This window comes from Polypterus senegalus, chromosome 15, assembly GCF_016835505.1.
Source record: "Polypterus senegalus isolate Bchr_013 chromosome 15, ASM1683550v1, whole genome shotgun sequence".
NCBI classification, from domain to species: domain Eukaryota; kingdom Metazoa; phylum Chordata; class Cladistia; order Polypteriformes; family Polypteridae; genus Polypterus; species Polypterus senegalus.
In genome coordinates, this window is record NC_053168.1 from 113,480,129 (window position 1) to 113,507,530 (window position 27,402).

Sequence of the window (27,402 nt, forward strand, 5' to 3'; positions counted from 1 at the left end):
TGTTTATTCCTGTTCAAAAACCTTTTGAGGAGGAACTGGACACATTTCCTACATGGAGTTGGCATCCTGTCAGCTCTAGATAGGGTGTCAGTACACTACAGCACTCACTCACACACACCCACTGGAATGATTTATAGTCACCCTAACATATGTGTCTTTGGAAACACATGGGTACAGCTAGGAAATGCAAATGGACTACACAATCAAGGCCAGGACAACAGTGCAAATTACTGTGACATTGTGCAAACCCAAATATCTCCATCTATAAATAAATGTGTTTAATTTGTGCCAAATTTCGGAAATATAAGGAGTCACTCATATAACAAGTCAAACCGCTTTATAATCAGTATGGTACATAATTTATCATTAACTGGATTTCTTCAGGAAGAAGCTCTCTCCACTTTCTCATTAATCACTTCTTGTGATAGATGTGGAAGAAAATATTGTGCAAAGATCATCCATAAATGTGACCTTGTGGCTGAGAAGGCCATAGGGCACATGGAGAACTGTGGTGTCTCCTTAGTCAATCCAAGGAGTGATGGAGCCCTCTAGTTCCGTGAATAGGGACATTGTTATTCTGGGACATTGACATCCCCCCAGTACACAGGCAAGAAAAAATGCAATGAGATGTCAAAGGCAAGATTAGCACTGACATTATATACTAAGGGAATGGGCACCCACAAAGCTTGCCAGGAAAATGCATGTCACACCTTTGCAGAACCTCTAGAACCATTCAGTGCTTGAACAAAGTCTTCAGGCCGCTGTGTCTTCTCTGGCATCAAAACACAGCAGGGTATGATTCCTCTCTCAAAACAGCAAGTTTCCACTGCTCACTAGTCAAATGCATTTTGAAGTAATTACACCTTTTAATACACAGGTTTTGTGTATTTGTTACTTTTGTATTAGGTGAAACATATTTTTGGAGGTTTCCAAACATTTTTGTTTGTTTTCACCAAGTTCATCTTTTATTTTGTTTCATTCTGTTCATTTGTTTATGTGACACATGACCACGACTTGTGCATTTGTGATGTAAGCGGTAATTGTGCTATAAATATGACAGTGGTTCCCGTGTTTTGGTATTACTTGGTGGGGTAAACTTCAAAGATCTTTAGTGACAGCTTGCAATTTAAGTAGGCCAAGTGCTAGGTTTATTTTGGGTTCTGACCACCTTTCTGTCTTTGACTTTGATTTTTGCTTGTTCTTCTGCTGTGTTCACCTGTGTTTCTATTTGATTTTCTGGTATTGATCTGGAATGGCCCTTTTCTGGTCTCTCTCAATAACCACCAGAGATCCTGTCTCAACATATTTGCTCTTTTTAGCACCGGTTATGTGTACTGCATCCCAAAGATTGTAGCAAGCTTTCTGAGCATTTTCATAGATTGCTCTTTTAGAAAATATCAACTCACAACTACAAACAAAATTTGCAGTCAACTGGTTTTAGAGACCTCACTTGTCTGTTTAACCTTGTTCTTCATAATAATACGTAGATAATACATTGTAGAAGTATCCTCTTTGAGCCACAGTTGCCAATTACTGATGATGTCCATTACCTTTAGTGCCCTTACCTTCCTAGACAACTCTTCTTTTAAAACATCAATATGTTTTAGACCGACCGACCGACAGACCGACAGACAGACAGACAGACAGACAGACAGACAGACAGACAGACAGACAGATAGATAGATAGATAGATAGATAGATAGATAGATAGATAGATAGATAGATAGATAGATAGATAATGTGAAAATGAACAGACTCGACACACTTAAAAAGGTTTGGGGCAGCCACCCCTATAATATTCCTAGCTGCAAAAGAGTTTTGAACAGCACAGAGATGTTCACAATACTGAGTCCAAAACAGAACTGGTGAGGGTTTGCAAAGATGGCGGCTTTAAGGGATCAGACTGGAAGTGATATAGGAGAACCGGAAGTGATGTTCTTCCAACGTCAGTCTGTGCACCAAAAGTGACGTTCTTCTGGGCGCCAGAAACCGGAAGTGATGTCGTGCTGAGGGCCGGAAGCGACGTCATCAGCACTGAATCAGACAGGTTTTCCCACGACTGGTCTGTAGAGATAACAGGAGAAGGTTCAGTGCACCCCTCCACCTCCTGGCCTGGCATGGAATTACCTTTGCTTGGTGTGTGAAGATAGATAGATAGATAGATAGATAGATAGATAGATAGATAGATAGATAGATAGATAGATAGATAGATAATGATGGGACGTGAAAAGCTTCATTAACTTATGAAGAAAACCTTTGCGAAAACAAACAGATTTCATGCCCCTCATTTACCTTTAGCTACCCACTATTTTGGCCACACTACCTGAGCATGTGTGCAGTAGATACATGATGTGATTTATGCAGTTGTAATCTTATGCTTCTGGCCTTCTTTTCTATTTTTTTATCATGGGAGTAATCTTTACCCTTTCTTCTCTTTTATATGGTATATATATATGGGAATGTGGGTAGGTGATCATAAGGTGACACAGTCGTTAGTGCTGTTGCCTCACAGAGTTGGCATCCTACGGGTTAAAACCTTGCTTCTCTGTGGAGCCAATACATTTTCTTCATATTTTCCCTACAGATGTGCTTTTCAAGTTGAATGTAAATTCTGAATTGACCTTGCGTGGGTGTGTGTGTCAGTGGGTATTGTGATGGACTGTTGCCATGTCCAGGGTTAGCGTCTGCCTTGCACCTAATGTTGCCTGATTGACTTCATGCTGCAACAACCCACAAATGGATTACGCAGAATGAAATGGCATGTTATGTTACATTTGTGTGTGAATGCATTAAACTTAGTTGTATTTATGTCTAAATATTAAGCATTTTAGTCAATGAGTGTAATCAATTCGTTAATCATTCTCCAACTAAAAACCAACTGCTCTTTTCTCCACTGGTAAACTTATCAAAACAAAAATAATAATATAATAGTTATACATTTATATATATACAGCATATAATTGCAATTATAACTTTCAATTACATTGTCAAAGCCAATTAATGAAATTCAGACTCAGGGTCGCAGAAGGTCAGTGTCTTAACTGGTAGCATTGGGCATTAGGCAGAAAGTCCATCTGTCACAGGGCCCACTTATGTACATATACTCTCAAAACCAAATTTACTGGGCTGGGTGGTTCCTTGTAGAGTCATTGCTTTTTATTCTAGGAAGGGTTCTTTGAATATGAGTATTTTTTTTTTTTATTGGGGGTGGACTTTGAAAAGGTTCCTAATATGTGTCTAGTAGGCTACCTAGCAGGTTGCTAACAGATCAAGAACACCTGAACTTATCTTGTGGTATTGTATGCAGCAAGAGATCTTTTAAAATCATGAACCTATTGGTACCATCTATTCTTTCTGGAGCCTTCCTATGGATGGTTCTTTTGGGAACAAAAAATGGCTCCCCTATGACATCATTCTGAAAAACCACATTGCCGCTTATATTTTTAAGAGTGTACCCACAAAAACAGGGCTATTTGGAAAATGCAAATTAATCAACACACACACACACATCTTTGTAAGATAGAAGAAAATCTGAAGAAAAACTCAAGCAAAAGAGCTGATGTGAGATTCTAACCCAGGACGCTCAGTCCATTAGACATCAGTGCTAAGCACTGCACATCTGTCCCATTGATATCAATGTAATATCCAATTGACCATCGGCGTTAGGTATCGATTTCTGAATATGTTATTAAAAGCAGAAGTGTTATTTGAAGGGCTATGTATGAAAGTAAGTATTTTAATACATTCTTAGATATCATGGTACCCTCAAGTGACGTCCCAAGCTGACAAATGGGAGCTCCCAGGCCATCAGTATGGATTGATTTGGCTTGTGACATTTTTGTTTCCCTCCTGTCTCTGCCAAATCTTTGCCTGCCAGTGCTCATCTATACTTTAAATATGCTTCAGTAATACACTAGCTTGTCTTAAATTGTGTGTGATTGATTCATTGTAAATTCAGTGAGTTAATATCGTTTGAAATATGGAGCATACTGGCTATTTGTCATTCTGTTAACTGTGGGCACTATTGGCCTCCATGGAGAAGGCCTTTCTGCCACAAAGGTCAATAATCTGCTTCCCATTGAGGGTGTAATACAGCATTCTGGTGTGGAAATATTGCCAGTGAGATGACAAACAAATTAAGATAAGCATAAATCCTAAAATTTGACAAAAACTAAGAAAAAAGTTAAAATTAAAAGGTGCAAGCTGTTGATCAGAAAGAAAAAGCCTGACAGGGGTACAGATGCACCGGTCACTGGAGGAAGGGAGGGAACGTACATTCAAATTGTTAAGATATAGAGAGCCCATATTTCATTCTCAGATAGCTTTGTCTTACTGCCTGCTTTATGTATGTGATAAATTCCAGAACCCTGGACAGCGTCTCCACAATTTTCCTGCACATATTTAACATGTTTCCATTTTCTTTGCAGTTTTGTGCTACTGACCAGCCAACGGCCGCTTCAGACTCCCAGCACTTACAGCAGTTTTACAGCCTTCTTACGGTTTCCATGGATGCCACCCGGGCCTGGGCAGATAAAATCCCTGGCTTTAATGAGCTGCCCAAGGAAGACCAGACCCTCCTCATTGAATCTGTTTTTCTGGACCTGTTTGTGCTGAGGCTTGCTAACAGGTAGGTCTTGTGCTCAGGCTGCTCTGTGCTCTCCGCTCACCAATGTCTTCTCAGAGTTAAGATGCACTGCATTATTTACTATGGTAGAGAAAAGCACTGCACATCTAGTGATGAAAAGAATGACCATTTCGTTTACAACGTATCTTCTTTTTTCAAACGAGTCTGTTTACAACAGCAGCAGTAATTTATTTTTATATAACACTCTTCTCGAGAGCCTGATGGGCAAGCCGACGGAGGGTCGCATATGTTACTCCTCAAAATGTGTACAAATGTGTTTTTTAGCTAATAAACATAGTTATATATGTATAACTTCACTTTGGCCCCATTTATACATTAAACGGCTCTTTTCTAGGGAGGGTGTGCTGACACATAACCTGTTTGTTTTTTTTTTTTTTTTTTTTTTTTTGAACTGATTAAGCATGCAGATTTGCTTGCAGCCCCTCTGCAAATGGGACAGCCCCAGACTACAGCACAAGGAAATAAAAGCCTGTTTAGAACGATTGTCTTCTGCCAGGGCGCCTTTCCCCTTCCTGACTTGGGCGGTGCAAGTCAGAGCAGCAGCAAGCACTCCTGCAGTCATGTGGAGCAAAGCCAAGCATTCAGCATCACCAATGTGCTCAGCTGCTTTCACCAAAGGTCTGGCCTGTCATTTTTATGAGAATTCCTACCAGACCTGAAAAGCAGCTTAAAGACGGGTGGATTTCTTGATTGTGGGCCACGGTGTTAATTAGGCAGTCACACATCTGACACAACCTAGAATTAAAAATGTATAATATATATGATGTGCAGAACAGGATTTGAAAGCGATTTACCATAGTAGTAATAATAATAAAAAATTATATATAGTGTAATTCATATACTCAATGCAATATACTGTACTTTACAAAAAATATTAATTTCCATAAAAAACATACTACTACTACTACTAATAATAATGACATTTACAGTATAGCAAACCATTTATTTTGATGGCTATTGAGTGTGCTTGTAAATAAGGATGTTTCTCATACAGCCAGCCATTTAAACAAACACCTTTACCATAACTGAACTAAGTGCAAAGAAACACATTTAGCTACTAGTGAGCTCTGGATATCTGTTTATGCCCGCTATTGTCTGTTTGTGTAGCTCACATCAAACTCACCTCTTCTCTCTCACATTTTAATCAGCTATACGTGTAGCTGTATCCTCCATTTCAAATCTTTTGCCATCGACTGCATGGGGTTGATTCTGGGGTTCGTCAGGGGTGTGTTCTGCTCCTACTCTGTTCAATGCTTGTATGGACTGGGTGTTGGACACAGTCGTGGGGTCCAGCAGCTGTGGGGCATCTGTTGGTGAAGAAAGATTCACGGATCTTGACTTTGCTGACGATGCTGTGATCTTAGCGGAGTCAATGGAGGCTCTGATCGGGGCACTCAAGAGACTGAGCGAGGAGTCCGAGTGTCTGGGCTTGTTAGTGTCCTGGATAAAAACCAAGATCCAGGCCTTTAATGACCTCTTGGGCACAGCTATGAGCAGTGTGTCTATCTGTGGAGAGAGTGTTGACCTTGTCGGGAGGTTTACTTACCTTGGCAGTGACATTCATGTCTCTGGTGACTCTTCCTATGAAGTCAGTAGACGGATTGGGAGAGCATGGAGGGTCATGAGGTCACAGGAAAGGGGTGTGTGGCACTCCAGATATCTATGTAAAAGGACAAAGGTCCAAGTCTTTAGAGTCCTGGTGCTTCCTGTCTTGCTGTATGGTTGTGAGACATGGATGCTATCCAGTGACCTGAGATGAAGACTGGACTCCTTTGGTACTGTGTCTCTCCGGAAAATCCCTGGGTACCATTGGTTTCACTTTGTGTCGAATGAGCGGTTGCTAATGGAGTCCTGCATGAGGCACATTACCTGCATTGTGAGGGAGCGTCAGTTACGGCACTACGGCCATGTGGCGCGTTTCCCAGAGGGTCATCCGGCTCGTAAGATCCTCATTGTTGGGGACCCAAGTGGCTGGACCAGGCCAAGGGGTCCCCACGTAACACCTGGCTGCGGCAGATAAAGAGTCATTTCCAGAGGGTGGGACTGGACCACGTGTCTGCCTGGGGGTTGCCAACCGGGATCCCAAGTTGTTTCGTCGTGCATTGGGTGCGGCAACGCACTGTACCAGTGCATGCTCCCCAACTTGACTTGACTTGCATGGACCCTGATCCTGTTGTATTGTCATCAAATTGCTTTTCATCCATCCTTGTGTAGACTCCTGTAAGTTTATTTCCCTGTAATTCTTCATGTATTGAACAGTCTTTTTTATTTTACTTTGATATGTGCTCTGTTTTCTTTGTAAAGCACATTGTGATAGTGGTCTCTAATGAATGAAGTTATAGAATATAAAGATCAATTGATTAATACTAAACATTTAAGCAGCCTCCTTATTGTATTTGACACACAATTAACCTCATAGCCCTTCATGTTAAAATAACTGAAAGGGGCTTAGCGGTCACTTTATAATTTCCACATATACAAAGCTGCAAACAAAACAACCCGATTTTTTACATCAGTCTGGACAACTGCACAGGCACCTCCTAACTTTTGTATCTGCACAGATTTGCTCACATTCCCTGCCCATGTTATGCCAACAATGCACACAAATAGAAAAATCCATTTGCATCGTGTATGGCATCTGCAGACTCAAAAATACACATAGACATGCGCAATTCAGAGATTTGGGCCGCTTTACTCAAATGTAAGAGTGTTATGGGGCGGCCATCTATTCAAGTTCAAAATTCTGAAAGGCAGATTATTGTTTTCTGATTTTAAATGCAATGTCTTTGCAAAGAAATTTCATTGCACAAGCACAATCCCCTAAAATTTACTGTATATATGTATATACATACAACATAAGACTGCCTTATGTATTGGCCTATAATAATAATAAAAATAATAATTATTATTATTATTATTATTATTTTATTTATATAGTATCATATTTCATACATTTATTTCAACTCTATACATATAATGTGCTATACTGTATATGTAAAATGGGTCAATGTATGGACACAAAATGCAGTTCTGACCTTGTACCCAAATTGCAGTATGTTGTATTCTGAGCTTTTATTTTTTTTCTCTTTGCAAATGTGTGCTAGAATTCAGCCAGCTTGCAGTATGTTTCATGCTCAAAATGTACACGTTATAACTGATGGAAAAGGCAAGTGGATTTTTATGAAGCAACCAGGAAAAGAGGCAAAGCTATTATGCCAAGCTTAGGTCTAAACCCAAAATTAGTCTTATCTTTCAACAAAACCCAAATGTTATCCATCCATCCATTTTCTAACCCGCTGAATCCAAACACAGGGTCACGGGGGTCTGCTGGAGCCAATTCCAGCCAACACAGGGCACAAGGCAGGAACCAATCCTGGGTAGGGTGCCAACCCACCGCAGCCCAAATGTTATATGAATTTCAAAACAAAGCGCAGAGGTCTACTATTTAAGGTCAAAAATGAAACAAAGCACGCAATAACAAGTTTTTATCCAAAATCTTGGATAACTTGGTAGTGTGTGGTACTGACCTTTATATTGTAGACACAATGACACCACAGGTTGCAACCTCTGGTCATTCTGTTGTGGCAGCCATGCTAATAGCAGTATACATAGAGTCTACACAATGGCAGTGCCCATGGAAAAACAAAAAAAAAATCAGAAAAAAACATTTTCCACTTTTTTAAAAATGTTCAAAATTATAAATAAACACCAGAAATTAATTTGCCAATCCAAAACACTCTATAATTGCACATATAAAGTAAACATAAAGTTTTGAAAAAAGTGGAAAACAATTTGAAAACAAAACCAAATCATAACATAGAAACTTGCCTTGGCATGGCCTCCACATGCACCCACTGGGTATGGGAGAGAAACAAGCATGAAAATGTTGTCAACAAATGAGGTGAATGAACAGGCCCACATGTACCCAAGGGTGGTCTTCTTAACTATAGCCATGCTATTAGACAAAGTATTACACATGAGAACCACGATGTCTAAAGTCCAAAAATTAGTGGATATCAAATTCTTTAGGACAATCCACCTGAACTGGTGAATGAACTGAACGAAAATGCTTCAGTCAGATACATGAAATATGGAATGTATCTTATAGTGAGGAGCAACTTTGTATGTGTCTGGCCTTTCCCCCGTCAAAACTGAATAAGGTCAAAAAAATGTAATGCTAATTTATGAAATGGAACCCTCAGGCAGATGTCTCACATCACAAACCTCACATTGTGCCCTGTTATGATCAGCAGTTATTTTACATTTTTCAGACCTCTTTCTTGTGTCTCTCAGTTCTGATTTCCTCCTGCTACAGGTTCTAAATTTTATACATTTATTTGTAGTGTATTTCCAAATGTTAAAATTTGGTGTCAATTTTCCGTGATGCAATTATTTTTTTTATGGGAGTCGTAATGTTTGTTTATTATTGATATAATTGCCTCTCAGGGAAGACTGGGAGTGCATGGTTCAGGTTGATAAATGAGGTCAGCACCAGGCACTTTCTAGCTATCGAAGTTTGCAGACATTAATAAAAACAAATCCTCTTTGTTAGTGTGTACTTTACTTAACAATCACTGGTTTCAATTCTTTGTTTTTTAGTTTTTAGAGTAATGGTTCTGCTTAGAATTTTGAGTTTAGATGAAAGACTGGATAGATTTTTGGACTGGAAATTTGTGTGCCTCACTGAAACAGCGCAACATATCCAACTCAGTATTCTGATGTTGGCTTATGTTTATGGTCTTTGATCCATTTTGCAGAGGTTTCGACATTTGTCAGATTCTCCCTTGCTAGTCGCCACACTGCATAAAGACCAGTATGATACTTTGTCATACTAGATAGAGATGATGAAACTTGAGGCAAATCGAACAGCAGGCATTCAAATCCATACAAACATTCAAACAGTAACATTTTTAAAGAGGAATTAATCAGGACATTACAGGCAAATTCTGCAATTGGTAACATGTTTCTAGAATTGGATTGACAAGCATTAGCAGTGCATCTAAAAATTTCACTAAGGTAAGGTTGACCTTTTCTGTTTGCCCATTTGCCTCAGGATGATAATGAGACATTGAATTAACCCCATAACCCATCTCCTCATAAAAAAAAATGTGAAAAGCAAAAAATAAATTGGGGTCCTCAATTTAAAACACTGGATGAGGGAAAGCCATACAGATGAACAGTTTTGTTAAAAAAAGCACGTGGCAGCTCTTGACCGGAATACGACTTCTTGGGCAATATGAAGTGGGCTGATTTAGAAAAACAATCTACTTACTACTATTAAAACTGTATTACGGTTATGGGATAGGTGCAGATCTGTCACAAGGTTGTGGAATGACGGCTCTCTGGCTAAAGGATCTGGGCTGGTTACTCTCAGGTTGCTGGTTTGAATCCTGGCAGTGACAGAAGGAATGCTACTCTGTTGGGCCCTTGAGCAAGGCCCTTAATGTGCAATTGCTGAAAAATGACAAATTCCTAATACAATAAATTGTATATGTCAAATAAAGAATTAAAAATCACTACAAAAAATCACAACAACTATGAATATAGCTTCATATGGATTATTAAGAGACAGAATGGGGTGTAACAACTGTACAGGTAAACCAGGTGATCGCTTTAGAACTTGAGACGTGCATTTTTAAAACATACTAATACTAAAGCAGCGGCAAGAAATTTCTGCAGAGTTAGTATTGTTATTGTTATTATTCCTTAGAAGGCTGGCGTCTTTCAACATCTGCAATAAGATGCTGCAGATGTTCTATCAGGCGGTTGTGGCGAGCGCCCTCTTCTATGCATGGTGTGCTGAGGAGGCAGCATAAAGAAGAGGGATGCCTCACGCCTGGACAAACTGGTGAGGAAGGCAGGCTCTATTGTAGGCACAGAGCTGGACAGTTTGACATCAGTGGCAGAGCGACGGGCGCTGAGCAGGCTCCTGTCAATAATGGAAAATCCACTGCATCCACTGAATAATATCATCTCCAGACAGTGGAGCAGCTGCAGCGACAGACTGCTGTCACCGTCCTGCTCCAATGACAGACTGAGGAGATCGTTCCTCCCCCACACTTTGCGACTCTTCAGTTCCACCCAGGGGGTAAACGTTAATATTATACAAAATTATTGTCTCTCTGTTATACTTTCATTGTTATCAATCTTTAATTTAATATTGTTTTTATCAGTGTGCTGCTGCTGGAGTATGTAAATTTCCCCTTGGGATTAATGAAGTATCTATCTATCTATCTATCTATCTATCTATCTATCTATCTATCTATCTATCTATCTATCTATCTATCTATCTATCTATCTATCTATCTATCTATTGGTTTGGAATACTCTGGACATCAATTATTTTTACTTCTAGTATGTGGAGATAGAAATGAAATGGTACCCTATCCGTGGCTAATTGTTTAGGCTGCCAAGATGTGTGGAAAATATTGGCTGCTTATTTCATTGTGACAGTCATGGCCATTACTGGCCCCATACACAGAATGCTTGTCCTGCTGCAAAGCTTAATGATCTGCTTCCCATTGAGTAGTTAGTATAGCACATTGGTGTGGAGGTATGGAAATTGACAAGGACGGGCATGAATCTTACAAACAAAAACAGAAATAGAAAAAAGTCCCAAAATCCAGAAAGAAATTCTAAGGCTTTAATAGAAACACAAATGGCTTTAGCCACTGATCACGTGAACACATTCTTATATAATGGCCAACTAAACTGCTCCAGGTAACAGCTGAATAATTGCTCTCGCCAAGCAATGGAGAACAAGCTATGTAACAGGATACAAATTGGAGGAACCTAAGGTTCTGTCATGTCATGTAATTTCATTTCCTAACTCACTTAACCCATACCAGGGTCATTATATTGCTGGTGCCTATTCCAGGTAGCATAGGGTGTGAGACAGGAATACATCTAGGACAGGACACCAGTACATAGCAGGGTGAACACACAGAGACACACACATACACTAAACAAAATTTATTTTAGCCCATTTTTCCTGTCCTGACTTTTGTTCTCTTTTTTGACTAACACTTTCTTAGATCATAAAGTACTTTGTTTAGTTATTTGGATTTGAAGCTTCAGTTTTCCTCCATTTTTGTAAACTTCTGACAGCCTCAGCCCAATTTCTGGGCCTGCTTTTTGAGTAGGGGTTAGGCTGCCTAGGGAGAGGCCTAATCCATGGTTCCAAACCTGAATTAAAGATTGACCTGGTCTTTTGTGTGGGTTGTTTTTTTAGGCCTACTTCCATTTTTTGTGAATGAATCGTAATGGGGCATTATGCTCATATTTGTTATGATTTTGAAATTTTTAATTTATTCTTTTTTATTATTTCCCAGTTAGGTTTATTTTTAATCAGACTTCTGCTTTTATTTTTATCATATAAATTGTTAGAAGTTGCCAGGAATTGTGTTGCAGAATTTTCATTGCCATTTTTGTTGTTTCCTGGCCACCAACTTGTTCTGTTGCATGGTTGATGCCATCAATGCACCACTTCAAGAATCAGCATGTCAAATGTCACAATGTTGCAGATATCAAACAAAAATCTATCTTTGTGCATGTGTTAGTTGTGTTAGTAGGATTTCCTTATTCTGTATTTTGCTTTGATTTCTGTTACTACTATTTTCAGGCTTTAGATTTGGTTATTGATTTTTGTTACGACTGATTTTTGGTTTCAACTTTCTGCTTGTTTATGTTTCCTCTCCTGGTCATCCCTTTAAACATGGTTGCCTTTCCTGCACAAGGCTAACAATATTTACAGAGGCTAAAAAACAAGAAGCTTGTAATGAATGTTGAATGAGAAAGTTTAATCTTTTATATATGTATAATACAATTTCAATTTCTATGTAATTTCTATTCACAGAACAGACAGTTGGGCTGACCCCCACCAGTGACTTATATTTAGCTGAATTGTACCAATTTTGCCATTAGAGTTGCTATATACAGTAACATGTATTTTTAGTACATCTGCTATTCCAAAGTGTTTCTTTAAAACATAAAATAATCTTTAGAAAACATGGCGTCTGCCAGAATTTATTGTCTTTTGCCTGTGAATTTTTTTTGACTAAAATTGAAGTCCACATTCTAAGCCAGCTTTCCAGAGATGTTCTGCTTTCAAATGTAGACTGTTCGACATCGCCATACCTCATCCCCCACACTCCATAGCACTCGTCACTCCAAAAGCATAATGCTCTGTTTGCCTCCCAGGGAGGTGACCCATCTCATAACTCCATTAGCAAACATTAATAAACCACATGCTAGCTATTTGCCCCAAGGACAACCACAGAGCACAAGAATTAGCATTTAATATTTGTCCCCACTTGTTTTATCCTTGCTCTTGGCATTATGGCCACTTGTTAGAAAGGAGATTATGAGAGAAGTTGATTTGGTTACTGAGATAACTCTCAGGCACTCATCATCCAATACTGACTGGCTGTGAGATTCTCACCTAGAGGGAAGCATTGTCCAGACAGGGGAGCTGCATGGCACAGCAGCTTTGTGCATTTTCTGCATAGGAGATGTGGGACTGGCAAGTACTCAGCTGGCATCCTATAAGAGGTGTGTTTATGAGGCCATGGCATCCACTAATTCAACCCAGAATTTCTTACACATTTTTAAAAACAGCTGGATGTCTAAGCAAACACATTTCCTCAAGGGGCTGTTATTATTTTCTATTTTTTTTTAAATTGCATATTTCAGTAGGGTGGCACAGTGGCGCAGTGGATAGTGCTGCTGCCTTGCAGTTAGGAGACCTGGGTTCACTTCCCGGGTCCTCCCTGCGTGGAGTTTGCATGATATGCCCGTGTCTGCGTGGGTTTCCTCCGGGTACTCCGGTTTCCTCCCACAGTCCAAAGACATGCATGTTGGGTGCATTGGAGATTCTAAATTGTCCCTGGTGTGTGGGTTTGTTTGTGTGCCCTGCCCTGCCTTACACCCTGTGTTGGCTGGGATTGGCTCCAGCAGACCCCCGTGACCCTGTAGTTAGGATATAGCGGGATGGATGAATGGATATTTCAGTAATCCACAGCCAGTATTTCAAGGCCCTATTATGTCCTTTAAGGAATTACTTTTTTGCTGCCACTTGCCTTATCAAACCAGCAGCACAAAGTCTCCTCTTCATAGTAAAAAGTGAGACTTGCTCTTTTCCACCGCTGTTAAGCTCTGCTTGAAGTTGTTGTGCTGTGAGGCGCCTATCGTGTAAGCTGGTGACCCACGGGTCTGCCAGATCTTTTCCTATTAAGGTTTCTATCAGTTTCCAACTGCCTTTGAATTGTGTAGGACACCACTGTACCCACTGACCCTCTGATTTTCCTTGCAATTTCTCTAAATGAAAAGCCTACACTTCTAAGTGTAATAATACTCTGCCACATTTTATTTGTTAATTGCCATTTTCTTGCCATTATCACTGGAATGTTGTCCAAGTAGTACTTCAGAGCGTTTAATAACACAGTCTGTTCCAACTCTGCTTTAAGACAGAGGGGTTTTAAGTAATCATCAGAAATTGGGACACCTGTGCAAATTGTTTGCTTCAACTTACAAGGCTTAATTTACTGTAATTGCTGCAGAACATCTGTAGGTTGTAACCTGCCTTTTCACCATTCTAGTTCATTCATTGCATTCAAATGATTATATTTGAAGAAAAAAATGGAAAAGCTGAAGTGTTCTAAAACTTTTGACAAGTACTGTATATATTTTTCTTGATTTAATTCTTAAATAGGTGGGCTCTGAGAAAAAGCTAAAAATACCACACTGCCCTTATCTGCGTTATCTGAGTTGTCCATGCCACACAAACCCAAAATGCAGCCTCTTTGCGAATGCTTCTTTATTTTGTAAAGTGTTTTGTGATGGATGGCATTTTCTAAAATAAAAATGTGACTGATAGGGTATATTAAATTATCTGTAGTTTACCTTATTTCCTAATGATGTCTTGTGTTGTAATATTTTTGCTCTTGCAGCATCTTTTGATGCCCTTTGTTATTGTGGAGAGTACAAGATGCACAAGACCCAACACCATTCTTGTTCAATAAAAGGATTTTTATTCTGGGAAACCCTTCCATTAAGTATTTCCCACACCACACAACTCTTAAGAGGACAATCAACACAGCCATTACACAGAATAAAACTTGCTCATCAGTCTCTCTTTTCCCATTTTCCACCTCCCTCCAGTGAGTGTTTCCTTCCTTTCACCCAGCTCTGACTTGCCCAGATGTGGCAGGGCAGTTCCTTATATCAGGAATACAACCGGTCCGGGGCATAGCCCAATGGAAGCATTTCCAGGTCCATCGGAAGTATTTAGAAGATAGAGAAGGTTCCTCCCTGTAGTTCCCCCTAGTGGTAGGCATAGTGTACCACTGGACTGTAGCACAGGACTACATTTACCATCATGCCTTTGGGTTGAAAAGTGGGGGCAATGAGACAAGAATGCTGCCCTCTAGTATATCTGGGCAGTATAGGCTCTGAAAAGGCCTTTGATCACTGCATACTTCTGGCCTGCCTTCCTGGCAAGTGATCAGTACTTGACCTGATCGAGACACCAGACTATTCCTGATGACACTTACACCATGTAAGGTGCTATGTAAAATAAGGACTGATTAGCACCATGACTTCATAGAACCCCAACTCATAGACCCAGCATTTTCTCAACATGTCTACATGGGACTTTCTCTCAGAAATCTGGTTTCCACACAAATTCCAAAGACATGTGCATATGTGTGTGAATAGACCTCAGAATGGACCGGTATCCAACCGAGGGTTCAATACTGCCTTACACTCATTGATCCTTGCAAAGGCTTCAACCCCTCCATGACCCTGTGTTATGTGGGTTTCAGAATGTAATGCTATACCTTTCACTGAATTCTGCTGTGATGGTGCTTTGTGTGAAAGGCACTATATGAACTAGTGATTCATCTAATGTGATATTTTGAAGAGTAATTTGATTTGAGTTGATTTGAGTTTGAGTTGACTTGATTTTCTAGTGGTTACAGCAGTTGATCATTTTTGATACACGCAGGCAATTTTACATTTGGATTCAAAGTGGTTAGTACTGCTGACTCACAGCTTCGGAATCCTGGGTTCAAATCCTAGGACAAGCACTCTGTGAGTGAAGCACGCATGTTCTCTCAGTCTGCAAGAGATTTCCTACCATAGAGGAGGTTATTGGGTTGACTGGTAACTCTGATCTGACAGTGTACAAGCCATGTGATGGCCTTGCATCCACTGTTGCTGAAAACTTGAACTAAAGTAGATGTGTTTGATCATAATTGGTTAATATTTGGTTTGAAACACGCACTCCTACGTGCAGCCAGTATATAAATACACATACAAACACAACTGTGCATGTTCACCTTTCTCTCTGTGATGGATTTGTGCTGCTGCATCTGAACTGAGGAAAAGGTATTAGTTATACACTTAATTATTTTTGACATACAGTATAAAAGATGCAGGGTGGCATGGTGGTGCAGTGGTATCTTAAAGATCCAGCATCCTGAGTTCAGATTCCAGGTCCAGCCACGGCCCATGTAAGGTTTGCACATTCTCCCTGTGTTAGAGTGAGTTTTCCTCCTGGTTCGCTTGTTCTCCTGATGTGTGTTAATTGGTTATTCTAACATAACTTTGTGTGAGTGCAGGTGTGCTATGTGAGTGGGCTCTGCAATGTACTGGGCACAATATCCAGAGTTGTTTCTGGCTATGCACCAGAGAAGAAGCAAGTTATGTTGTTAAAAATGCATTATACCTTTTCTTTATTCTCACTTCTGTTCTGTTCTCACCACTATTCTTCGTTCTGCAGCTTTCCAAACTGCTGTTATAAACTCTGCTGTAGGCACCATTGATTTGTAGTCTTATTACCAGAAAGTTTCACAAAGCTGCTGTTGTTCTACATCCGTCCTGAATCTTGCCAATCCTAATTTCCCCTGAAGGTGCAAAAACAGTCACTTCATTTTATGGAATAATAGCTGCAAACTGGAGAGCTCCTGCCTTCATTCCCAGCCTACCCACTGGCACTTGGATTAAAGTTGTCTCATTTCCCTGTGGCCCACAAATGCTCCATTGGGCACCTGTCCCAAAATGCCCCATCACTTTGAGACGTTGGCTTTTATTTAATAATTTAAAAATGTGCTGCCCCAATGGTCTAAAACAGACATTAAACAGACCACTAGATCTTCAGAAATGTGAATGTTAATATTCCTTTTTGTAGTTGTTGACTAAATTAAAAATTAAATTAAAATTAAATTAAAAATTGTTTGATTAACTTCTGATTGGCAACCAGGTACTTCCTTGTATTCAGTGCTGCCAATGTGGGGCTCAGCTCATTGTTAACCTAAACAGAATTAAACAAGTAAAAAAATGGATAAATGAGTGATTGATCAACTGATTAATGCCCCCTTTCTTTCAGCAGCTATGGGTTTCTTTTTTCCTTCTTACTCATGTATTGCTTTCCTTTTCCTCCTCTACAGATCCATCCTTGCAGAAGACAAATTTGTATTCTGTAATGGACTTGTGCTGCACAGATCTCAGTGCCTTCGAGGTTTTGGGGAGTGGCTGGAATCAATTAAAGACTTTTCATCAAACTTTCAAAGCCTTAACTTGGACATCTCTGCCTTTGCGTGCCTGGCTGCACTGGTGATGTTAACAGGTGAGTCACCCATGACCCGTCTGCTTCATCCAGAGCTTTTCTTTTCATGTATAGTTGGACTGAATATATATATGTGTGTGTGTGTGTGTGTGTGTGTGTGTGTGTGTGTGTATGTATATGGTGCAATATCAAGATACAGAGGAGAGAAATAGAATGGAGGAGGGCTAGTAATGGTTTATAAACATTGTATTTTTGTACACATGACTGACAAACAGAGTTGAAGAATGTACATCTAATCAGCAGCTCTAGTCAGGGTATGCTAGCCTAAAGTACTTAGCTGTACTTTAGATAATATTTAAAAGCGGAGACTGAGGGGCATCTCTTATATTAGCAAGCAGATCATTCCACAGCTTCAAGGCCCTGTAACTAAAAGCTCATCCTCCCACTTTTGGTTTATTAATCCTTGGAATGTTATAGAGATCTCAATGCGTGCATTGTTTTGCAAGTAATGATAAGCTTGGATCAGTAAGTATGGTTGTGGCCATTTAATGTTTTGTATGCTAAATAGAGAATTTTGAAATCAGCCCCATGCTTATCAGTGAACCAGTGTAAGGAACTGAGAACTGGAGTTACGTATTCATGCTATCTATCTATCTATCTATCTATCTATCTATCTATCTATCTATCTATCTATCTATCTATCTATCTATCTATCTATCTATCTATCTATCTATCTATCTATCTATCTATCTATTTGGTTTGTGTATTAATTCCTGCAGCAGCATTTTAAATTAACTGAAATTTGCATAAAGAGTAAGATAATATAAAATAGATATTATAAAAAGGCCTGCTCCTCTAATCATGTGGTTGATACTCTTTCTATACAGCAAACAGACCATGTTAAAAGGTTTAATTCTTGTTCCACCAAACATTAGAAGAGGCAAAAGATGTGTGTTCTCAGTGACTTTGACCGTGGTATTCTTGACGGTGCTAAACCTCACAAAAAGCTACTCCTCACACACTATAGTCTCTAGGCTTTACGGAAAATAAAATATCCAGTGATCAACAGTGTGGGCAACACCTTATTAATGGGGTGTAGAGGTTAAGGCTTTAGACTTTAAACCCTGAGGTTGTGAGTTCAAACCCCACCACTGGCACTGTGTGACAATGAGAAAGTCACTTCACCTGCCTGTGCACCAGTTGGAACACCAAAAGAAATGTAACCAACTGTATCATAAATGTTGTAAGTTGCGTTGGATGAAGGTATCAGCCAAATGAGTAAATGTAATGAGGGAGGTCACAGGATAATGACCAGACTTATTTAGGCTAACAGAAGAGTCACAAATACTCCAATAACAGCTCTTTACAACAGTAGTGTGTGAAGGGCATCTCCAAATGCATTAGGCCTTGAGGAGGATAGGTTATAGTAGCAGAAGACATTGTCAAGGCCCATACCTATCAAACAGAACAGAAAGATGAGGCTGAAGAAGATGTGTGATCAGAAAAATGTGAATGGAAAAATGTCGCCTGGTCTGACGAGTTTCCATTACTCTGATGAGCAGATAGTAGAGGCAGAATTTGGCATATATGGCATGAATCTGTTGATCCATCCTGCCTTATGTCAACAATTTAGCAAGGTGCTAGAGTGTAATGGTGTGGGGAATGTTTTTGAGACACATATTAAATGTTTTAATAACTACTGTGTACCATTTGAATGTCATTGCATAGCTAAGCATTGCTGTTGAACATGTGAATCCATTATGTCCAAAGTCTACCGTTTCTCAAATGGATACTCAAAACAGGATAATGTGCCATGTCATTAACTAATCATTGTCCCAAGCTGATTCTATGAACATGACAGTGACTTCAGTTAATGGCCTGCACAGTCCACAGATCTCAATCCAATAAAGTAGGGTTAGGTGGAACAGGAAGTTCACATTATGAATGTGCAGGCAAAACAATCTGAATGAAAAATTTGATGCTGTTGCATCAGCACGGACATAAAACTCAAGAAGAATGCTGCTGACACATTGTTGAATACATATCTCAAAGAATTCAGTCTGTGCTGGAATCAAAAAGGGGTACTGATCAGTACGAGAGCTGGGCACCTAATAATGTGGCCACTGAGTGTACATGTATGCATAGAAAAAACAATCATCGGCAGCACAGCTGAACTGAGTGGAGTCTGTGGAGCACCCCCGCCCAAACTGGTTTCTCTAGGGCTTCTACAGTATCATCTTGAGTGTCTGTTACAACTTCCCTGTCTTGTTATGTTTGGATAATTACATCTTGCAGGGATTTTGCTGGGGAAGCTGTTGAATATTCATAGGCAGATTGCCTGTTTCTCTGCCTTCTTTGCACCAGCCAGGGCTGAGGTCCAGCTGTTCATCTGCTATGAGCACGTAGTATCTCTGCTGCCGCTGTTCTGCCTATTTCATATCTGGAGATGTCTTATTATTTGACCCTGAAGCAATAATTTAAAAGGAGATAAACTATAGAGCGAGAGCGACAGAGAGAGAGAGAGAGAGAGCGAGCAGATGTTCTGCCACACAGCTTTTATTTCTAACCAGCCATACTTTATGCTCCTTTCCTGCTCTGTTTTCACTCTTTTGTCATGTACTGTTGCATATGGTTTTATAGTTTATGGAGTCGTTTTTGACAGATGTACAGGCTACAGTGAAATTCTTACTTGCATGTGCTAAACAACATAGAACATAAAATAACTCTCCAGTGCCTTACAATGGCAACTTGAAATTCAGCACTGCTTTGTCTTTATAGGGTCTTTATAAATCAAATATTTTTTGGTAAACTGTTTTGTGAGCTCTCTGTCTAATAGTGCAATATAAAACATTAGACTGCATTGCTGGAGAATGATGTTACGTTATTCAAAGGAGTTTTGTTTGGAAAGGCATGACAGTAATACTGTAGATACCTTATATAAAGCAAAAAACATTAGAAATGTATAGGTTGCATTATAATGCATTTAAATTAGGGCTTACTGTAAAACAAAATCTGTGAAGCAAAATCAGTTTTGTGTGGGAGACACCATACATAAAGGTGCTACATAAAACAAAATTGTATTGATGATAATGAAATACACTTGCTGTGAACAGCCAAAGCCACTAGCTTGCATGGTTTAGGCCTTGTGATCATTGCGAGAGGTGCTTTATAAGGCAAAAATGGTCCAAATGTTCTGGAAAGCATTTAATGATCTTATTATAATAGAGAATAATATCCAGCCTATAGTTTTTTTAAGTCTAACAATATCTAATTTTAAAATAATAAGTCAATCCCTGCTCAGAGGACATTTACAACTTACTATATCAGATAAGACATTCTGTTAAGTGCTGTGCTCTGGCCAACTGTGACCAGTGGGGGGGATGAAGAGTGGGCCAGGTGTACAGGAACACTTCACATTCTATGAAGTTTCCTGGACTGGAAGGGACAAGAACATTTATGACTCTAAAAAAGAAGCAGGTCTCAGAAGGCAGGCTATGATTTAATTACCTGTATTATATATCCTTTCTTTTTCATTTGTCCGAATAAACATTTGCATCCTTTGAAACATGAGAAAATACGTAACAGAAACAAAGCAAGGGCTAGACCTGGGGTGGGCTGAATCTGTTTAAGCAAAGTCATTAGGAATTACACACCCCCACTCAGTGCAAGAGTAATGTCAAGGATGACAAGATTGAACTTAAATTAAGGGGTGAGAGTTAAGAAAAATATCGGGTTTATTCACGTGGAGAGCCATGCTGTCTCTGCTATTTTCCATCCTGAGGAGAGGCTATTTCTGCTGCTCCGTGCAGACATCATGCAGGTTCAAGAGCCATGGTGGACCATGTAAGATTAGAGACTAATCAGGACAGGAAGACAGACAGCTACCTTGTAGTAAGCATATGAATGAATGAATATCTTTATTGTCATTGCACATTTCTTGAAAAACGAAATTTGCAGTGCAGTCCCTAGAATGTCTAGTTATCCAAAATTCATCACAGTTTACACCAGAATAAATTTACACAAAACTAGGGGGCTTCGCCCCCTGCTCGCTTCGCCCGCCAACCCCTGTGTTTGGTTTCCTGGATACACACTTTTAAGATTTTTTTTTCTTTCAATTGTTACTATTTCATTAGTTTCACTTTTATTTCAGAACTTCAGTAAAAACAATATTTGGAATCTTTGGAGTCCCAATATGCTGAATCTTTTAAATGAGGTCAGTGAGACATGTGTTTAATGACGTTGTACCATAATTCAGGATAGGTTTCTCTGTTTGGAATTTCAGCACAGACAAAATGATCAACATCATCAGCACTTAATAATTTTTTTGCAAAGTAACCAATAAATGTATGTGAGGTAAACTCCATTTTTGAAATTCTCTTGACTTCAACTTCAAAGCCTTACAATATTTACATACTTCTGACATATCACCTATGTCCATATATTCGATCTCTATTCGCCTTTTCATTATTTCTCCGAGTAATAATTTCTTTTTTTACGCTAATGCGATCTTTACTTTCTTTGTTTTGACACTGTCGCTTTTTTCTGCTTTCATATTCTGTATCTTGCTCTGCATGTGTTTTGTGCCTATATTTTTTTTTGAGTCTTTTGAATTCCAGTTTTCATGATCTCTAACCTGCTCTGCATGTGTTTGGCCCCCTTGTTTTTTAACCTCTTTATGACGTTTTACTTTGTTTTCTACTCTGTCTTTTATTTCTGACCTCGCTTTATCCTGCTTTTTTTTCAATGACACCTGGTCCGTGGTGATTACTTTCCCTTTTAAGAGTAGTAATTTCCGTTTGTTTGCACTACTGCGATCTTTACTTTCTTTTTTTTTTTTATACTTTCTAATTTTCCTACTTTCATATTTAACTTCCTCCACATGCGTATGGTGACGTTTTTTTTTTTTGAGCCTTTCGAATACCACTGCTGTCATAATCTCTAACCTGCTCTGCATGTGTATAGCGCCAATGTTTGTGAATGTCTTTATGAAGTTCTACTTTGTCTTTTTCTCTGTCTTTTAATTCTGAGCCCAATTGGATGTGCTTTTTTTCAATTCCACTTGTTCCGGGCTGATCGTTACTTTCCTTATTTTCTGAATTTGCACCTAGATTATTCTTTTTGTTTTTTGCTCTTTTTTCTCTCCAACGCTTTTGAGTCTCTTTTCTCCACGCTGCTTTCTTCTTCGCTTAGTCATCTTGGTTTCATGTATAACATATTGTCCTTATACGCTTTATATGCGCTGAGAGCCCTGGATCTGTGTGTGCTCAAATCCTTACACTCACACGACTGAGTGTTTTGCTGTCCGTGGTCTTATTTGATATTGGTTGTAAGCAGGGAGTGTCTTTCAAGAAACTCATGTTCCACGTCATCGCGAGGCGGTCCTGGGTCAATCTCTTGGCACAAAGTCTCATGTTTAAGGTCCCCCAAGACGAAAGAGAATGGCCACGGAGCCTGAAATGAAGATCACGTGAAGATCACGTCTCGTCTCCCGTCTTTCTCTCCCAGGATTTTTTTTATACTAGAGAGATATTAAGTTGAACATATAGCACTAAGATATACAAGATATATGAGTCTAAGCTGAACTGGAGTTTAGTTCAGTGATGGCTCTGGGAAATATAACTGTTTTTGAACCTTTTAGTGAGAGCCTTTAGGGTTCTATAGGGCCTACCTGATGGTAACAAGGAAAAACGGTGATGACAGGGGTGAGTTGTATCCCTCCAGATATTGCTAGCTCTGCGGAGGCAGCAAGTTTTGTATATATATCCTCCAGTGAGGCCAGAGGAAGTCCAATAATCTTTTGAACTGTATTAATGACCTCCTGTCTGCTGCTGTGCTGTTGGCATACTACGCTATAATAGAGTATGTCAAAACACTCACAACACATAAGACATGAGAAGCTCCACAGCCAAGCTGGCCTCCTTAATTGTCCTTAAATAACAGAGCCGCTGTTGAGTCTTTTTAACTGGGGCAGTGGAGCTGGATGTCCAAGTGAGGTCCTCGGTGATATGGACACAAGATGAACCACTGCTTAGGTTGTAAGGGTTTTTTTGTCACACTCACTTTACTTTACCTTATTATTTTGGGCATATTATCTATAATACATAATGAATAAATGTGTAACTTTCTTACCTACCTGTTCTCATCTTGTACTCTGTCTAATTTTCTGTGGTAATAATGTAGAAGAAAGTTAGAGGCATTTAACTACAGTGACCAGGCTGGTAAGAATAAACATACAAAGGTAATGGACAGGAATTGATTTGTTCCATTAAGGTCTAAATAGCAAAGAGTATAAAGGCGAGAATTAGGGTGAATGGCACTATATACACCAAACCATGTGAATGTGTTGTGAAGTACTTGGTGATAATACAGTATCAACTATTAAAGGCTCAATAAATCGTCTGTAAAGTGTTATGTGGCAGTGTAAGTCTTGGAATGACTGATATAGATTATTACTGCAATGTTTTCTAAAATGTTGTGCTTACATTAGTCGTCATAGGTAACTATAAATACCCATCAAAAAAAGAAATTTGGCAAATGATAGCTCAATTAAGTTTACATTTTAATAGACGCCTTATAATAGTTTCTGAAAAAGCAAAGACTGAGCAATGTGAATGGCACTATTCAAAGCAGATACCTAATTTTTTGTATAATATAATAACATAACATTCTCAAACCCACTTAATCCAGTACAGGATCAACTGGAGACCATAGCCTATCCCAGAAGCACTGGGAACAAGAACCAGTTGTGGACATACATACTCAGGGCTGGTGCCACCATTAATTAGGATTAGACATTTGCCTAGGGCATAGATCATAAGTGGAGTAAAACTTAGCCGCACGGGCTAGCTACTGAACAGCCGGTTGGTGCACTAATAAACTTGGTACAGGGTGCAAAATAACCTAGCATCAGCACTGGACAAACTGTAAGCCATTTTTGGATTGGGTGTGCAAAAAAAAAACTGGAGATCTTTACCTTTTTTAAGTTTAACTGAGTAGCCACCAGGAATGGATTCCAAGTCCACATCCTTGTGACTGTCAAGACATCTATCCCCGAACCCATGCCACCAGCCAGAACCAACTTCCAGACACATTGCCAGTGCAGATCCCTAGCCTCAGAGCCATTAAGAGCTAGCCAATGGGGAAAAACACAGTAGCCTATACTTTACTAGCTTTTAGTAGTAAGACACAAACACAATAAAGTTGTAATAATATACAATACAAATTGACAAATAATGCTGTCGTACTTATTCACAAGCAGTCTCAAAAATCACATTCACTAGTTTGCTTGAGCTGAGACTGTCCACACTAAAGCCACGGGAATGGTGTAGCGTCGGATTTTGCTGATACACGACATTCAGTGCAGCAGTTGCCTATGCTCACCAGGTGCGCACTAAAAGCAGCTTGCAGACGACAGTGAAGTGTACACTACATGACCAATTCTGTAGTCCTACAAACAACAGCGTTACAGCGATCAACATTATTTGTTTATATATCCTAACTCAGCCAACCAATGTAGGCCAACATCTATCAACAGGCATAAATAAAGTAGAAAACACTAGAAATGTAGAAGAATAATAATGTTCAGGGTGTGCAGTGTTCTCAAGGGAGCAAAAGACCCCACACTGGCAATGTTACCCAAAACCTGGACTTTACTACTGCACCTGGTGTTAGCTTCAGAGACTAAGCTGGTTTGATGTTGATATTAATAAGGGCCCTTCCAAACATTTCAACTCCTGGGCGTGGGCCCGACGGACCTGTTTGGGGATACATGTATGGTAGTCACTGCGAGGGTGCTATATAAAAGAATGTTTAGTCTGTTTGTGTGTGAGTGTGTTCACTGGTACCCTGACCAGGAGTTGTTCCTGCCTTGCACCCAATGCTTACTGTGGTAGGCTCCAGCTTCCGCTCCACCTTGCTAGGGGACATGGGTTTGGAAGATGTATAAATGGATGGGTCACAATGGCTGTTTATTTTTTTAATGAGATTTTTTAAGAATCAGAGTCCACTTTAATTATCTTCCTATTATAATAAAAAAAAATCCTGGGATGAGACGAGACTTTTTAGCTTGGAACGAGACGTGACTTTCAGAGAGATACTTTAATGTTCCGCGAGATGAGACTTTGTGCCCACAGATTTAACCAGGCCCGGGGCCAAAAATAAAAAACAAAGAGTAGATGACAAAGTAGAACGTCGTAAAGAATTCAAAAACTTTGGAGCGATACACATTCAGAGCAGGTTAGAGATAATGAAAGTACTAAAATTCGAAAGTCTCAAAAAAATGATAGTAAAGATCGCATTAGCGCAAACAAACGGAAATTATTACTCGGTGAAATAACGGAACAGCGAAAAGGGACTGAATATATTGTTTGGATTTAAACTTTAAGTCGGAGACTTGTAGATCGTCTAATTCGTGTTGCCATCAGGGAAAAGTAGTGTTTGTTTCCAATGAAGAGGCGTATCCATGTGAATTAAAAGATTTGTTTTTTGTTGAAAGTGAAATCCACATACACGTGCGGTTTGGCAAGCAAAGTGAGCAGGGGGCAAAGCCCCTTAGTAACAAATAAAAATATGACCACCTCAGATTGTGTGCAGCTACCAGAATAATTGTAAGTTTCCCCTGCTCCTAAAGGCAACATATGGTTTGTCCACAATAACATGGCTCAAAATGACCTGCCCAGATGGTTTCAATGAGGTGCTGACCTTTAGCCAGCTTCTACCTGGCCCTACTGGATATTAAAATATTTCTTTCTTAAGAGCAAATTTTCCAATGAAAGACACTATATGATTTGCAGTGCAAATAAATAAAAAATGTTAACAAGTTACTTGTACTTTTGCTATACACACCCATATATGGATTGGTAGTGCAGTGAGTAGTGCTTCCACCTTGCTAATTTCAACATTCTGGGTTCAAATTCAGTGCTGTGCAGTTGTCCATATGGAGTCTGCACATTTTTTCCATGTGCATATGGATTTTCTTCTCACATGTCCAAGGATGTACTGATCAAGGGTTAACTGGCAGCTCCTCTGGGTGTATGAATGGGCTTTGTCATGGACAGGCACCTTGCCCGTAACTTTGTCCCACCCCTGCAACACTGAATTGGGCTAAACGGGAATGTTATATTTGACATACCCATTACATGATTTATTATGTTGGCCACCAATATACTGTAATTGTATTCTGCCTTTATTCTGTGATCCATTCCATGTTGGTGTCGTATTTTTTTTGTTTTCAATCGTATGTATTTCTATCATTCTTTTGTTTGCTCTGGATTTATATTAGAGTAAAATGTTGCATCTATTATGTTGTTATTTATTTGACTGAGTAGCATGTTATTGTATTGTATTGTACGTGACCATCATCATCAAATCCTTCCGTGAGAACCCTAAATCCAAAGAGGACTGTTTCACTTATGTTAGGTAGAATGCCCAGAGGGGACTGGGCGGTCTCATGGTCTGGAATCCCTACAGATTTTATTTTTTTTCTCCAGCCGTCTGGAGTTTTTTTTTGTTTTTTCTGTCCACCCTGGCCATTGGACCTTACTCTTATTCTATGTTAATTAATATTGACTTATTTTGTTTTCTTATTGTGTCTTTTATTTTTCTATTCTTTATTATGTAAAGCACTTTGAGCTACTCTGTGTATGAAAATGTGCTATATAAATAAATGTTGTTGTTGTTGTTGTAATGGAATGCTTTTTGAAAATAACATTAAAAAAGTGGCATTTGAAGGAATCCCGTTTTTTAGTGGTGGGCACAGTCAAAGTAGTATAGTGCTGCCAACATCAAGTATTCACAACCAAGGCCTGACCACTATTTGTCAGAGGTTTGCATATTTTCCTGTGCCTCTGTGTCTTTTTATTCAGGTAGGCTAATTTTCCATTCACATCCCAAAAAAGTACCTGTTAGATTAATTCATAAATTTAAATTGACCCTTTGTAAGTGGGGTATAGCCCAGTGCTGTGTTGCGCCACTATGAATAATAATGAATAATGATTTGAATTGTCTGTGCAATATTTTGAACACCATTTTTTATTTGATATGTGACATGAAATGTGTACATTTGTTAGGGCGCATTTACACAGAGCATGCAAGTGGAGATGAATTATCAGGATGACTTAATTACCCAATTTGATGCTCAGGTCATTGCCTGTTTGAACTTGAACCTTCCCTCCATGTTTACATGGGTTTTTTT

The 27,402-nt window shown here is 39.3% G+C and overlaps 1 protein-coding gene across 5 annotated transcripts in view; it reads left to right on the forward strand.

Moving 5' to 3' along the window:
- Positions 1 to 27,402, forward strand: part of nr4a3 (nuclear receptor subfamily 4, group A, member 3) — an 81,269-nt gene that overhangs the window by 39,358 nt on the left and 14,509 nt on the right. For all 5 annotated transcript variants that reach the window (XM_039736325.1, XM_039736328.1, XM_039736327.1 and 2 more), the window contains 2 exons: positions 4,428 to 4,627; positions 17,092 to 17,270. In XM_039736325.1, coding sequence (XP_039592259.1) covers positions 4,428 to 4,627; positions 17,092 to 17,270 — 379 coding nt within the window. The remainder of the gene's footprint in view (positions 1 to 4,427; positions 4,628 to 17,091; positions 17,271 to 27,402) is intronic.